This window comes from Hordeum vulgare, chromosome 4H (genome assembly GCF_904849725.1).
Source record: "Hordeum vulgare subsp. vulgare chromosome 4H, MorexV3_pseudomolecules_assembly, whole genome shotgun sequence".
In the NCBI taxonomy this organism is placed as follows: domain Eukaryota; kingdom Viridiplantae; phylum Streptophyta; class Magnoliopsida; order Poales; family Poaceae; genus Hordeum; species Hordeum vulgare.
Genome location: NC_058521.1, coordinates 112,896,242 through 112,912,226, shown reverse-complemented (window position 1 = coordinate 112,912,226; position 15,985 = coordinate 112,896,242). Strand labels below are relative to the sequence as shown.

At 44.7% G+C, this 15,985-nt stretch overlaps 1 protein-coding gene across 2 annotated transcripts; it reads right to left on the bottom strand.

The window, feature by feature from the left end:
• Window positions 1–7,100: 7,100 nt before the first annotated feature.
• Window positions 7,101–15,367, bottom strand: LOC123448059 (stress response protein nst1-like). 2 transcript variants are annotated; one of them, XR_006631598.1, is made up of 4 exons: window positions 13,589–15,367; window positions 12,526–13,478; window positions 10,044–10,702; window positions 7,347–7,461 (listed from the first exon to the last, which is right to left on the bottom strand). XR_006631598.1 is itself a non-coding variant. In XM_045124830.1 (3 exons), the coding sequence occupies exons 1-3, from the start codon at window positions 14,939–14,941 to the stop codon at window positions 7,278–7,280; spliced, it is 2,490 nt and encodes an 829-aa protein (XP_044980765.1). In that variant the 5' UTR covers window positions 14,942–15,360; the 3' UTR covers window positions 7,101–7,277. The 2 variants fall into 2 exon arrangements, 1 of the variants encoding a protein (XP_044980765.1); XM_045124830.1 differs by lacking the exon at window positions 10,044–10,702 and having other exon boundaries at window positions 7,101–7,461; window positions 13,589–15,360.
• Window positions 15,368–15,985: the final 618 nt, after the last annotated feature.

Here is a 15,985-nt window from a genome sequence, read left to right as displayed (position 1 = left end):
TACGGTGGCCTTAGTGGCATCTTGGGGAGCATTGTGCCTCCACATCGCTCCAACGGAGATTAGCATCCGCACGGGTGTGAACTTCGGGATACTTCATCGTCTACGCGTGCATCGGTTATCTCTTACCCGAACCCTTTACTTATGCACTTTACTTTGTGATAGTCATATTGTTTATTGTCATATATCTTGTTATCACTTAGTTGTTTATCTTGCTTAGCATAAGTTGTTGGTGCACATAGGTGAGCCTAGTTGTTTTAGGTTTTTTGGTTGACAAATTAAACGTTAGTTTTATTCCGCATTTGTTCAGGCCTAAACCATAATTATTTTAAATCACATATTCACCCCCCCCCTCTAGGCGGCATCCACGTCCTTACAGTTACATTATCATTCTTTGATGTTTTATGATCATTTTATAGCAACTTTATATCATTTTTTGGGACTAACCTACTGACATAGTGCCTAGTGCCAGTTGTTGTTTTTACTGTATTTTTACTTCGCAAAAAATCAATGTCATATGAGGTCCAATTGCCACAAAACTTTGCGGAGATTTTTTTGGACCATAAGGAAACTTAGGAACCAAGAATGAGCAGCACACGAGGCCGGAGGGGCCGAGCAGACATCACGGAGTGCTAGAGGGCCCTCGCGTGGTCTGGTGTCTAGTGGGGCCCTCGGGCACCTCCTCCACCGCCGCTGAGCTCTATAAATACCCCAATATTCATAAAATCCAAGAGGAGTCGACGAAAAATTATTTTAGCCACTACAAGTTCCAGAGCCACAAAATCCAATCTAGAGCTTGTTTCGAAGAGGAACACGGTCACGGCGGGGTTCACCATCCTCATTGGTGCTCCTCCGATGATGCGTGAGTAGTTCATATCAGACTCACGGGTCCGTAGGCAGTACCTAGATGGCTTTCTCTCTCGTTTTGTTTCTCAATACAATGGTCCCTTCGAGATCCATATGATGTAACTCTTTCCTTTGCGGTGTGTTTGTTGGGATCCGATGAATTGTGAGTTTATGATCAGATCTGTGAAAACATATTCATGCTTGATTATTATAGCCTCATATTTCTTCTCTGATATTTGGTTTTTGTCTAGTCAACTTGATATTTTATCTTACAATGGGAAGAGGTGCTTTGTGATGGGTTCGATCTTGCGGTGCTCAATCTCAGTGACACAAAGAGACATGACACGCATGTATCGTTGCTATCAATGACAAAACTACATGAATAGATCTTGTCTACATCATGTTATCGTTCCTAAGGCATTACTTCATTTCTCCAGGAACTCAATACACTGGATGCATGTCGGATAGCGGTCGGTGTGTGGAGTAATATAAGTAGATGCAGGCAGAAGTCGGTCTACTTATCTTGGGCGTGATGCCTATATACGTGATCATTGTCTTGAATATCATCATAATTATTTGCTATTCTATCAATTTCCCAACAATAATTTGTCCATCCATCGTTTGCTATTTATCGAGAGAAGCCAGTAGTGAAACCTACTACCCCCGGGTCTACTTCACATCATCTATTTGCAATTTCTACTTTGCTATTTGCTTTTCTAATTTATTTAATCTTTTGTTTCCAGATATATATTATCAAAAAGATGAAAATACCTTGCTATGTTCTACTTTCTATCACTCTTATTTGCATCTATCAATCTATCCTTACATTACCCACGAGGGATTGACAACCCCTCCATGTGTTGGGTTCTCATGATTTTCTATTTGTGTGCAGGTGTTGCTTACATAGTCTTGTGGATCTTCCTACTGGATTGATACCTTGGTTTCTTAACTAAGGGAAATACTTGTCGTCATTGTGCTACATCACCCTTTAAGCTTGGAGGGAAACCAACGCATAAGCGAGATGGAGCAGAAGCCGATGGGCCGAAAGAGTGCGGGCAGCGGTGCCAAGATCCACATGAAGAGGAATGTACACTGCCTCCGTGCCAACACGGTGAAACAGGACTTTGGCATCGTCGATGGGCTCAGGGAGGAGGAAGGGCTTGGGGATGATACGGGGAGGGAGAGGGGAGGTTCTCTCGGAGGTGGAGTGCAGCTCTCCGTATCGCCATCGCGGGTCTTAAATAGCCGCGGCCAGGCCAGGCAAAGGGGTGGTGAGCCCGCTTCAATGCAGCACAATGGTCAGAGTTGGTTTCTTAGCACGTGGTGGCTGCATTGAAGCGGCGACGCCCGAGAGGTTATTCCTCGTACACCTCCTAGAACGCCGACATAGGCGCTGCGTAGGCTGCTCCTTCATGATGGCGGTGTTGAAGTGTGCATGCACGTGCTCCATGGTGGAGCCGGCGTGCACATGCGCGTGCTCCCGTGCGGTGTTGTCGGAGCCAGTCTCCATCGTGGGGTAGTCCTCGTCATCTAAGACCATGGGCGAGCTAGACGGCATGCTGGTCTTGATCAATCTTTGTAGACAGGCTATCCCACAAAGTGTTGTCGCATGCGGTCATGGTAGATGTGGTGTGGCGCGAGGAAGGAGGATGTAGAGCGAGCAGCTTGCGTTGTGGTGGAGTTAGCTGGGTGTGGTTGGGGTTTAAATAACGGATTTCAGTGATGCCATTCGGCTGGGTGCGTCAATGCGCAGCATCAAAGTGGAGTTTTCAGCGACGAGCATGCTTAAAGGCAGCATAAGGACGAATGGGCCATTGAACGGGCATGGTAGATATTCGTGTCATCTCGTCCAGTAACATGCTGCGGGTGGCGCCCTTTGTCGACAAGCCGCTTTAACAGCGGAGTCAGTGAGAGGTCGCGTCCGCTCTGGCAAGGAAGGAGGGTTTTGTGTGGGCCAGGGTGGTCAGAAGCGAGCGTGTGGGCTGTCCAGACACCCGGAAAGGCCTCCTCTGTTTTACGAGAAAAAACACGTCCATACCGTTTGATGGGCCGATACAAATTTGTGTTGGATATTCTCCGGACCGCGGGATCTAGACGCGTGCAGGCGGTTTGAGTATCGGAGTTGAAGATACCCTAACATTCTTTCCTTTTTTGAGTTGGAGTAGTAACGCTCTTTTGTTACACGCTTTCACACAATTCATTTAGCTCCTTAACATCGCTAGTCACATAAAAATTTACTAATAGTGAGTCTCCACCTTTAGACTGATAAAACAAATTATCACTATGACTCGCTAAAAGGACAAGAATCTCGCCTAAGTGGGTGAATAGGCGCTTTAAAACAATTATTATTTAGGCTTAAATAAATGTGAAATAAAATTAACTTTTAATTTGTCAAACACAAAACCTAAAACAACTAGTCTTACCTATATGCACTAACAAATTATACTAAGCAAGATAAACAACTAAGTGATAGCAAAATATATAACATGAAACAATATGGCTATCACAAAGTAAAGTACATAAGTAAAGGGTTCGGGTAAGAGATGACGGAGGCACGCGGAGACGAGATGTATCCCGAATTTCGCACCCATGCGGATGCTAATCTCCGTTTGGAGCGGTGTGAAGGCACAATGCTCCCCAAGATGCCACTAGGGACACCGTAATCTCCTCACGCCCTTGCACAATGCAACATGTTGTGATTCCACTAAGGGACCTTGCGGAAGGTCACTGAATCTGTGCAAATGGCAACCCCTGGGGCGGTCACTGAACCCGTACAATTGGCAACCCTTGGGGACGGTCACCGGAACCCGTACAAATTGCTCGGGGCAATCTCCACAACCTAATTGAATACCCTGACGCTTGCCCGGAGCTTTACACCATAATGATTGAGCTCCGAGGCACAACCAACCGTCTAGGGCGCCCAAGCACCCAAGAGGCAACAGCTCTGGGGTGCCCAAACACCCAAGAGTAACAAGCTTCTCAAATTTTCACTTCCACGTAACACCATGGAGAACTCAAACCGATGCAACTAATGCAATGGCAAGAACATACGAAGTGGTCAAGTCCCTCACTCTCAAATCCCACCACAACAATAAAAGCTATGGAGGAATATGAGAGGAAGAATAAGGAGAACACAAAGAACTACAAGATCTAGATAGAAGGGGTTCCCCTCACAAAGAGGAGAAAGAGATTGGTGAAAATGTGGATCTAGATCTCCACTCTCTTTTCCCTCAAGAACTAGCAAGAATAATTGGAGGGATTGAGAGATAGAAATCTCAAAGAAGGTCAACAATGGGGGGCAAACATGAGCTCAAGAGATAAGATCCATTAGGAAAGAAGACCCCTTGTTATAGGTCGGCAAAAATCCAACTGTTATGCACCAGCCCGAAGTAAAGCGGTTCGGGCTAGCGATATCGTTTAGAGTGATACTACCGCTCTACTACTGCAGATACAGAAAGGGCAATAGAAACTAACATACCTCTCAAAAACAGACGGTAGTAGCAAGTAGAAATAAGTGGTAGTGTCGTGCAAGTTATACTACTATGCTACTACCGTTCCACTATCGCTATCGAAAAGTAGACAGCTGAAAGATGCACAGGAAGGATTTCTCAAGCGGTAGTAGCAACGGTAGTCCATAAAGGAAGTACCGCCTAGGCGGTACTACCGCGTGAGTAGGGGAAAACAGTTGTGACACTAGAACTGCCATAACTTCTGCATACGAGCTCCGAATTGAGCAAACTCAAACTTGTTGGATAGAAGAAGACGAGTACTATCCAAACAACGATAAGAAAGAGGTCCTCCCTAAAATACGAATCAGCAAATTCCCCAACACCAAAAACACTAAGATGATGCATAAGAACTCAATTTTCGATGAGCTTGAGTTTGACTAGAAGACAAACACAAACTATAAATCCGCACATTGAGAAAATCAAACAAGAACCAAGAAAGATGATGATGCCAAGAATGCAATGGTTTGAGATCTCTCTGTGTGATGCGATCAAGCTACACACTCGAGAGCCCCCTTGATAGTAAGGCAATCGATCCTATAACTCGGTCTCTCAACTAACACCATGAGACCAGTAAAATAGAAAACCTATCAAGGATAAACATTTGCCTTGTGCATAGTCTACTTGAGTTATATAATGACGATCTTGTCCTCCTCAAGATGGACCATCTTTCTTGATTGCGACAGCTTGATGAAGACTAGTAGATTACTCATCCATACTCCACTATAGGTGAGCCTCTCTTCGGCACATCTTCACATGTTCATTATCACCATAATGAACGGCAAGCTTCAAGCATGATATCTTCGTGATGCTTCACTTGAACTTGCACACCTCAACCTTGATGACGATCCTCACTTGATGACATCCTCCATAGGTTGTATGAGATCTTCTTGTTGTTGCAAGCCCAAGGGAAGATACCTAACCACACATGGAAACCTCACAAAGATCATTGGTTAGTACACAAAGCGTAATGGACGATACTTACCATACCATGGGATAACTTGATCCCACTTGATACATCTTCTACACTTTGTGTGTTGATCAATTTGAATCACTCTTTGTATTTAGTCTTGATCAACCTTCTATCTTATCTTTTCTCTTCATAAAGATGATGTCTCGAAGGTAAACACGAACGTTCTCATAATCTTCTTCTTCAAGAATGCTTGCAGTGGACTCAAATCTCACATAACCAAGCTTTGAATAATTTCTTGAATAGCATCTTGATCACACATAATCTCTTCTTATGGCCTTGAGACCAACGAATGATTTTCAAGCAATGCCTATGGACAAACCTTAAAGTATAATTCAAAGCAATCATTAATTCATAGAAATTGACATCAATTACCAAAATCACACATGAAGGCATCATGCACTTTCACCCGCCAAAAAAGATTATTGTTGTGAGATAATCTACCACAAAAAGGAGAAATGACATGTGCCACTTCTTTTTGCGAATAACATGGATTAATCAATTGTAGATCACACGGTTTTATAATGAACACTACTAGCAACACAAATATAAAGCATGTATTTATACTACCTACTACTTCATCCGTTCTTAAATGTAAGATGTTTTCATTTTTTGTAACTCGTACTCCGTTCATTCATAAATGAATGATGTGGTTTTAATTCCACGTCATTTATTTATGAGCAGAGGCACTATGTGTACAGACTTGTTTTAATATGTTTAATCACTCATTTCGGTCCATACTCCTTTATATTTAAATATCCCAAACATCTTATTTTCTGTGTTAGATACATCTGTTTGAGCCTCAATTAGTTCTGGATCAAAAGAGTATATTTATGAACGGAGGGAGCATTACTCCAGAAACCAATTGCGCATGCTACTCCGGCCGCTAGTTGGTGCGTCCCTGTATGGGAAACACACAAGCAGTAGTAGTAGGTCTCAATCAGTCACTAGAAAAAGACAATGTCCATATCCTAAAGGATAGACTCGCCGCCTGAATCAGACTTTCTTCTTTCAAGGGAGAAGTTAAACGTTACTCCATTTCCCCCTCCCACATGTCATATCTTCATGTAGATGCATGTTACTCCATTTCCCCCTCCCACATGTCATATCTTCATGTAGATGCATGCCCGATACAACACGCAAAGACAAAAAAAGGGATGGCCCGGCCCGGAGTATCTGCCCAGTCTCCGGGCACATCTGCAATATTTCAGCTCCAGAACGGCTCAAAAAAAAAAACTCCAGATCGTTCGACCAAGTCAAAAACCGTCCGAGCTTTCGTCAGACGGCAACAACCAAACGGACAATCGATGTCCATGTCACCCAAGAACTTTCGTGTTCCACACCACCACCAAAGGACACGATGATATTACTCCAGTTAGGCAGCCGCAGAGTGGCCACTGGCAACTACTGAACCACTTGCAAAGCTATGGCTGCACGCGCGCCCAGATTTGGCCTTTGCCTTCGTCAACCAAGCTGATCCTCGGAATGGCCGCATGCAAACCAAGCAGCGACCGGATAAGATGCACCAAAGCAGCTAATGCCCACACCACTCCTTGGTTCCACTCCAGCTCTGCGTCCATTACCCGTTGGCAGGGCATGACAGTAACAGGCATGCTTCACACGGACTACTAGATAAGGTTCAGTGTTCATCCAAGCATGCGCAAAAAGGAAGTGAAAAGAATGGTCAGCAATCAACAATTGACTCCCCCGTAAGCCCATGATCTCACTGGTCACTACGTACAGAGGATGAACATGCACGGCACCGCAAGTGCGCGACGAGATAACCCAACCATTGCATTGCATTGAATCCACCAAAAAATGCACCAAACAGGTGTGTCAGGCGAGAAACCCAACACACATGCATGTATGGGCACAATGTTAACAGGTGAGTGCTTACTAAATAAGATGGCTATGTTTCATTTTTCGCATAAGGGAATACAGTCGAGTCCGATGTCTCCTCAACTCCCTAGACTGGAAGGAGGGAGCCTTGCTTCACCCATAACTTCTATGCTGTCCCTTTTCTTATCAAACGACCAGACTGATTGTGCATTTGGATTTGTTGGAAACAAACCAGCATGCCCTCCAGTCGGAGGCGAGCAGATTGGACTACCTTCCTGGGGTCCATTCGGCACCAGCTGCTCCCTGCATCAATCATAATAAGCCATGAGTTCCCATTCTAAGAAATAAATAGAGAACAAAAAAATTGGAGATAAAATAACTTGTATATACTCGACAACTTTAACGGGAAAAATTGAAGAACATCAGTGGTAGTAAATAATTATGTTACTCATTGCCAAGACCAAGATTTTAAACACCAAATACAGCCTGTAAATTCCAATAAGCCTCAATTGCTTAGCAGTTAAGCTGCACAACATTCACCATGCATCTTATGAAATCGCACCACGGCCAACCATAACCCAGGATGTGAACAAGCTGCCATAGAAACCACACTGCTTGATTACAAGCTAACAAGTCCAAAGTGCAATAGGGGACACTCATAAATAATGCTTTTGTAGATCAAATCATCTAGCTTGCACCTCTGCAATCCGAATTCGAGAAAACAGAAGTTACTGGAGACTAAGACCGTTTAAAATGCAAGATCTGACAAGACACTCAACAGTCCATGAGACTTGGGGTATGTTTGGTTGCTGCCAAAAAAAATTTGCAGCCTATGATTATATGGAACTTGGCTGCCAATGGAACCCACCCATCTTTCCCACAGATTCCTACCAAACAGTTGGCAAAGTGAGGGTGCAAGAATCCTTACCAAAAAATTGACAAATAGGGCTACATTGGGAACCAACCAAACACAAGTAGTTTGAAGATATTCCTCTAAGCAATAGGATGCATACAAGATCAAAAGTACTCCCTCCCTCCGGGTTTATTAGGCCCCCTCTTAGTTTGGCTAAAGTTGGACCTATAAAGTTAATTGATAAAATATTAACTATGTGCCACAAAAAATATACCGTGGAAACCTCTTTCAAACACAAATCCAACACTATAATTTTTATAGCTTATACTTTATATTTTATTAGTCATATGGTCAAAGTCTGGCGCGAAATACAGGGTGTGGGGCTAATAAACACAGACGGAGGGAGTAGTTTTAAGACATTCTCTAAGCAATAGAATGCATACTACAAGATTAAAAGGTGAACATTATCTATTGGAAGCAATATAGCATCGGCCAAGTGAACTAATGAATATTGCCAGTGTAAAGTGATGGAAATAAATACTTAATTATACATTTAACACAAAGTGAAACCCTTATATATTCCTGCTGCAACTAGAGAATGGATCTTCCAATACAATACATACAAGAAAAGACACCATTGAAAATAAGCCCTCTTATACTAGCTTCAAAACTCAAAACCAACCCAGAGTTTTTGAACTCTTCTGGACTTGGTTCCCACAAGGAAGCAGTTAGCGACCTCCCATTTGCCAGTTACACCAACCCAGCAGCCTTGCCACCCTGACCTCCAGATCAGAAAACCAGCAATGGAACTACTAGCAATTTTCAACAAAAGGAAAAGAGCGAATGAAGAAAATTATGACTCGCCCCTGGTCTCAACATTTACAAAGTGTGTAGAAAAACGAGTTTAACATGAAGTATGTACAGATTGCGAAAGAAAATTACAGGTCCAGAGGCTAGTTTCTGGATATGCTGTGAGATCTGGAGGGATGGAAGATGACATCAAGATAGAAACCATTTGCTAGGTAGGGATCGCATGCATGACAGCCAAAACCAGCACCAGGCAGGCATTAAACTAGATCTATGAGCATGACATTCTCTACTTGCAACAGGGCACACGACCAGATCCATCAATGGGATGCATATGTAAGTATTTATCATCTTGAAGTTGATGGTTGATTGGGTTGCTCCGCTGGATGGAACTAAGGGTATTTTCCGGCATGGGGTTTATGTGTAGTTCAGCAGCTCCATGCGAGCTTGCCCACTCCAGTTCATTTCTCTTGCCAACATTAGCCCAATCATCGGCAATGATAAAGTTGGCCAAAAGTTTGGCTAGCCAAACTTTGTTAGGGTGCACTTGGGCTCAAAGCAAACATACCCTTTGTTTGAACAGTTGCTGTCAGTTGGACCACCCTTACCAAGAACTGCATCTAGAACCAAATCAAGCGTCAACAGTAATAATGTGCACATTTTGATGTATCCTGGCAACGCCTCCACGACTTGATTTTTCAGACAAAGGCACGTCCAGTCCATGCAAGCCAGGAAACAAAACTAGCTATCACCTTCAAAGATGGCTCATTCAAAGGAAGGCCAAAATGGATGCAGGTAGCCAATCAACACTAATGAATGCTATCATTTGTAAGAATCCTATACATCTAGAATTTTGGAAGCTTAATTTATGCGATTAATTTCTTGAAGATCACACAATCAATCCACAAATAACATATATAAGCAATGATATATCCCCACTAAGACGATGGTTATGCCACATGGACTCATCTTGGTCTTTGGGGTGTAACGAATTTCACTTATTTGACCTAGAGTCCGGTATAAGATATTAACATGTTCCAACCTCTAAACTGAGCATATGGTAAGTCCTTTAAACTTAAGATTATGGCATCTTTACCAGAGACAAACCGGTAAAGTAAAACTAAAGACATAACAAATATTAGTTAAAAATGCTAGCAACCAGAGTATTAAAACCATCAATACAACATCATTATATCTTTGTTATACCGGTGTGGCAACCCTCTACCTCAAGCTGTCCAACCTCACGATAAAAATACCCTGTGGCGTCCGCCATAGGGGCATGGTGTCACCATGGCATCCAAATGGCAAGGGGTGTGTCGCCTTGCCCTGAATTGGACACCATAGGCAGGGTTGAGCGTCGCCTTGCCCTGCATTGGACACCGTAAGCAGGGTCGAGCATCGCCTTGCCCTGCATTGGACACCATAGGCAGGGTCGAGCTGGGAGGGAAGCCTGGACCTGGATTTTCCGTGTCTGGTCAGTGGGGCCAGCATCCAGCAGTAGGGAAAAGAAACAGTCCGCGGAGAGGGAGATGGAGATGGCCATGGTCGGGGGAAATTAGCTGCACCTAGTCTTCTCCGGAAGCAGATTGGCAGTGACTCTCCACTAACCTTGTCTCCTACTCTGACCAGCAGCCCTCCTGTCACCCCTCCCCCTCCAGCAGCACCTCCCGCATCCAGTTCCAGATTTGCCACACACACACACACACCCCAACTCCTTATCCCCACATTCTTGCACTGTTTCTCTTCTCTGTCCTGAACTTATGTACATGTTGTATTAGTGGCTGGTGCTCTGTTTGATTTAGAACATGGGCTAGTGGCTGCCTGGCTGGTGCTATGCTTAATTCAATCTTGCTCGTTGCTCAATGCTGATCATGAATGTGCGTCCTACATGCGCACCAACAAGGTATGCATTTAGTCATGTACAACTGAATTAGTGATTAAATTTGTTGCCATACAAAGTTAGGATGTGTCTAAGAAGTAGTGATTTAATTTGGTATGGAAGTTAGGTTGTGGCTATGTTGTCACCTCGACGTATGCCATAATAAGCGTTATAAAGCTATGAAGGGGGTTGGTCACTATAAAACATGTTACACATTAAAAACTATGTAGCAACTAGCTTGAAGTAAGCTCTTCTTCCCACCACAAATTAAAGATAGGCCACAAAATGCACATGCTGGGATTGACAAGTCAAAGAGAATTAAATTCATTGCATTAACGCACTTTCTAAAACAATATATTTGGGGCCTGTTTGGTTCATGACTAACTTTGCCACAACTAACCTTAGGCAAAGTGTGGCTGCCACAAAAAGTGTGGCTAACAAAATGGACACCACAAGTGTGGCAAGATTTGGTAAAAAATTGAGTGTATGACATGTGGACCATATAACTAGAAAAGTGTGGCAAGCCACAAATGTGGCAATGAACCAAACGCATGCCTAAGGTATTGTGGCATGACTAAGGTTAGGCGTGGCAACCTTAGGCTGGAAACCAAACAGCCTCTTGTATTTCACGTTGTAGACTAAAACTGACTTCAGTGCCCCACTGCCTACACTGGCAGTGGCACTAGGAGAAGGTTTCTACAAGTAAATAGAAACAATAACCATTGAGTCTCCTATCTGCCATTTGGGATTCACTTCAAACCAATCCTTGACATGTAGACAATATATACAGTTTTAAGGTTCACTTGCCATTCTTGCTACCATTGTTTATAAAGCTTCCCACTTCAGACGCTTAAGAGTCGCTTAAGCGACAAGGCGCCCTGGCGGTGCCTTAGATATTTGCCCGCTTTAGGCGCTTAAGCGTCGCTTAAGCATTAGAGCGGGTGGTAATCGCTTTAGGTCGCTTTACCGCTTTATAAACAATGCTTGCTACCTAGTAGCTCCAGATACCAGTTGACCATATAGAAATAAAAAACTATAGAATTACTAAATTGCATGCAATGAAGCACATTTGATTATTTCTCATACACACGAATAAAACAAAATTTCCACCGAAGGGTAAATGATTATTGGTGCTTCTAGTGGTTCAGAGACAAAAGGATCAATCACATACCCCCAGAGTCACATATGTTACACAAACAAGATGAGGCTCATCCCAGCACAGAATATTGCAGAAATGCAAGCAGTATTGTACTCCCTCCGTTCCTAAATATAAGTCTTTGTAGAGATTTCACTAATGGACTACATACGGATGTATATAGACATACTTTAGAGTATAGATTCAATCATTTTTCTCCGTATGTAGACCCTTAGTGAAATCGCTTAAAAGACTTATATTTAGGAACGGAGGGAGTACTGCATACCAACCAAAGGACATTACCTAAAAATTTCTCTTGGTTATCCTTCAGAAACTATTAAAAACTGTCTATAGAGTGTAAACTTCAATGGTTACAAATACACACATTGCATGTAGACATACGTGAATTCACATAAGAGTCATATGATCTTTTTCAGCCCATTGATACACAAAGCTATACACAACAGTGAATAAGGCAATCTGAATCACATATTCAGAATTATAGCCAAATACAAAATGATAATTGCCAACATATGGGGACTAGGGTGTGAGCCTGTGGGGGTGATTATCCGTTTGCAACGCATGGCCAGAGTTTAACTCAAGTTAAGAGTATCAAACAATTGGTAAATATATAAAACTTAACTACTGCAGAAAATGTAGAAGATCTAAAAAACAATGTCACAGAGGACTTACTTGGACCAAGAATGATAAGGATCAGGTGGCCCAAAGGGGTGCGCACGGGCTGCTTTGTTTGGAGATCCAAAACCCGAGTCTTTGTGTATAGCACTTTCTGACATGTCGTGTGAAAGGAACAGACTCTTTGTATCAAGAGGCAATTGCTGGAAGGGTGATTTCTGCGGCCATAAATCATTGTCACTCAGACCAGCACCGAGGGGGCTTCTTGTTCCACTTCCACCATTCAAGTGACTGATGCCATGGTTGAATTGATTTGTGTTTGGTAAAAGCCATTGTGCCTGAGGACCTCGCAGGCCTAAACTGTCCTGAACCAGTGGCGTGCTCCACATTTGCCATGTGCCTTGCTCATTGGTAGCCTCAGCTGACATTGAACCATTATGCCCTTTTGCAGTAGAGAAATGTGAGGGTCTGATAGGATTTCGTTCAACAGTTCGTGATCTTGATAGAGGAGACTCAATTGGTGAAGGCATGGGGTTCCTAACATGTGGTTCCTTTGTAACATCATTCAAGGTGAATCTGCTATCCCAGTCTGGAGGGAAGTTGTCTAGGGACTCTGAAACTGGACCAAGCAATGCGATGGCATCTGGATCATAGCATGGGTCCTCAAATTGCTCGGGTTCTTCCAGTAATGCTGCTTCTGCAACTTTACCCAAGGGCAAATGTCCAGCTGGAAAATGAGACAGCTGCATATTGGCAGATGCTCCATTCACTGGCAAAAACCCTGCAGAGTGCATGGATTGGCTTAACTTCGGCGTGCTGTCCAGAGGAGGATACTGAGCCAGGAAATTTTGGGCACTACTTATTTGTGCACCATTTGGGGCAGGCTGCATGTTCTTCTGACGAGCTGAAGCAGTAATATCGGGACAAGGGGAAACTGCAGCGGAGCGACTAAACAACTGATGCCATGACTTTTTAAGGCCTGTAGGATGTGCCTGCATATTTGGACTAACCTGCACATAGCAGAACACAAACCATAAAATGTAAGATGGTCAATCGGGTGAAAACAGCATGGGTTATTTGTTCAGATGAAAACAGTACATAGCAATGCTCTTTTACTTACAGGTCGACTAAAATTAGTCAATGAATTTCTAGTTTCTGCGGGTGTAGCAGATTTGGCCAGTGCTGGTGTAGCTGCAGGTTGGGTGTCTCTTTTAATACTCTGGTCAGTTGCAGTAACGAGCGGTTTAGTCACCCTGTTAGCTTGATGAACAGGGGCCTGAGCACTTCTACCAAAAAAGGAACCACCGCCAAAACCTCTGGAAGAAGATAACAAACCTCCAGTCATGCGACCAAAGTACTTCGTCTTGCTCTGTGCTATCTTGCTACCCTGACTGTTAGCTTCAAAGTTATTGGGCTTATATCCATCTGTCCCAACTCTTGCCACATCCCGCCTGTCTGTGTCATTCCTTCTATCAAAGTCACGCTTCTTCTCACCTTCTCTGCTTACTCTTCTCTCAACATCCTCACAGTCTGAATTGCTCTTGCTTGATCCCTTGTCTTCCTTTCTCCTCCTCTCCTGCCGCCTACGTTCTGCTTCCTTCCTAGCATCCTTCTCCCCGACGGGAGTAGCGCCTTTGGATCGCTCCTCAGCCTCTGCCTTCTCATCCCTCAGCCTTCTCCGCTCCTCCACTAGCTTTGCCATCTCTTCGCGCTGCTTCCTTTCCTCCTCCTCGAGCATTTCCCTCTCCAACCTGGCCAACCTCTTCTCCTCAGCCTTCCTTTTCGCCTTGTCCAATCTGCTCTCCTCAGCCTTCCCTCCATTGTCCCCTGCTTTTGTCAACATTCTGCCATCCCGGCCCAATCCACCGCTGTCCACCGATGACCCAAACCTGAAGACTTTCTTCCAGAACCATGACATGCTGGTGCAAAAGCACGAGAAGAGCCGCCATGAGAAGCCTGAGTAGGAATTATCGGTGGAACACTGCAGGTCAAGCCAGTAACCGGGGTCACCGACAGCATTGGCCCAATCCTGAGTGCAAGGCCAGCCAGCCGGGACCTTCCCCGCAGGGCCAATGTCAAGCACAGGCCGCTTGGATACGTGGCCACAGTAGGAGCACATGAACTTGCCGCCGCCGGGGTTCTGGTCCCTGTAGGGATTGTTGCAGTTGCGGCAGCGGCGTGTGGCGGTCTTGCGGAGCTTCTGAAGCTCGAGCGCATGGGCTCGGCGCTCCTCGCGGAGGCGGGCCGAGCGGCGGGCGCGCCAGAGGGAGAGGCGCGGGAGGAGAATCTCGTACCAGAAGAGGGTGAGGAGGAGGACGGAGACGCAGGCGAGGCGCGGGGAGGTGACCTCGAAGCGGTAGGCGGCGGGCAGGAGCTGGGAGAGCGCCCAGAGGAGGATGAGCGGGAGGACGAGCCACGGCAGCATGGTGGCGACGCGGCGCGACCACCGTTGCACGGCGCACAGTATACACATTATCCGACCGCCGCCGCTGCCGAGGCCCTCGCCCGGAGCTCGATCGCCAGCGCCTCCCCCCGAATCCCACGACGAGAGCGGGCGGCTTGCTTGCTTGCTGGGTGGGCGACGCGATGCGATGCGATGCGGCGGCTTTGAGGGCGGAAAGGGGAAAGGGGGGAGGGAAACCCTGGGATGGAAGGAAGAGAGGGGGCGGGCGGAAAGGAAAGGCGGCTCGGATGCGGGATGCGGGTATCTGCGTCGCCCTAGGAGAGATTGGGAATGGAGGAGGAGCGGAGGAGCTCGAGGTGCGCGGTGGTCATGGCGAAAACCCTAGGTTTGCTCTCGGATTGTGTAATTTCCTTCGATCTTTTTTTTTTCCTCTCCTCTCCTCTGTCCTCTTTGCCTTTGGTTTGGTCGGCGAGGGAAGAAGGGAAACTCGCATAGAGCGTCGTCATTCTTTGCCTCCTTTTCCTCTGGTTATTAACTACTGTATTAATAATAGTACATTTTTGGATTGCTCTCGTGTTACCATTTCTGTTTTACAATAACCTGGTAGTACATTTGCATGTGAGAGACGGCGTCAGACTGCCTTTTCTGTTTTACCATGGATAGCTACATTTCTCTACCTGCAAATGATGCGTAATTATTTTTGTATGAGAAAAGTAGGCATCAGTCCATAACTACTTTTGCATGCGAGAGACGGCGTCAGACTGCCTTTTATGATGAACGATAAATATGTAGATTTCTATAATTAATTTTGTTTGGGCAACAACTCATTAATTGAAGTTGAAAATTGTTTACTCTTTTCCTCACAAAAAAAATACTCTTTCACACGCAATTTTATAAGGCTGCTTCCAATACAAAGGTGCTAAGATGTGGTGCTAAGAGCATTAAATGGCTTAGCAACTCAACTTTTCAATGCATAGGTGCTTAACTTGTTGTTGGTAAGCTCACTCTATTTAATGATTTAGCACCTAAACTCTCTCATGCATTGGTCATCTTCTTTCATTTAAGTAGTTTGCCTGGGTTCACGTGTATGGCATTGGTTCTTCCTGAGATCAC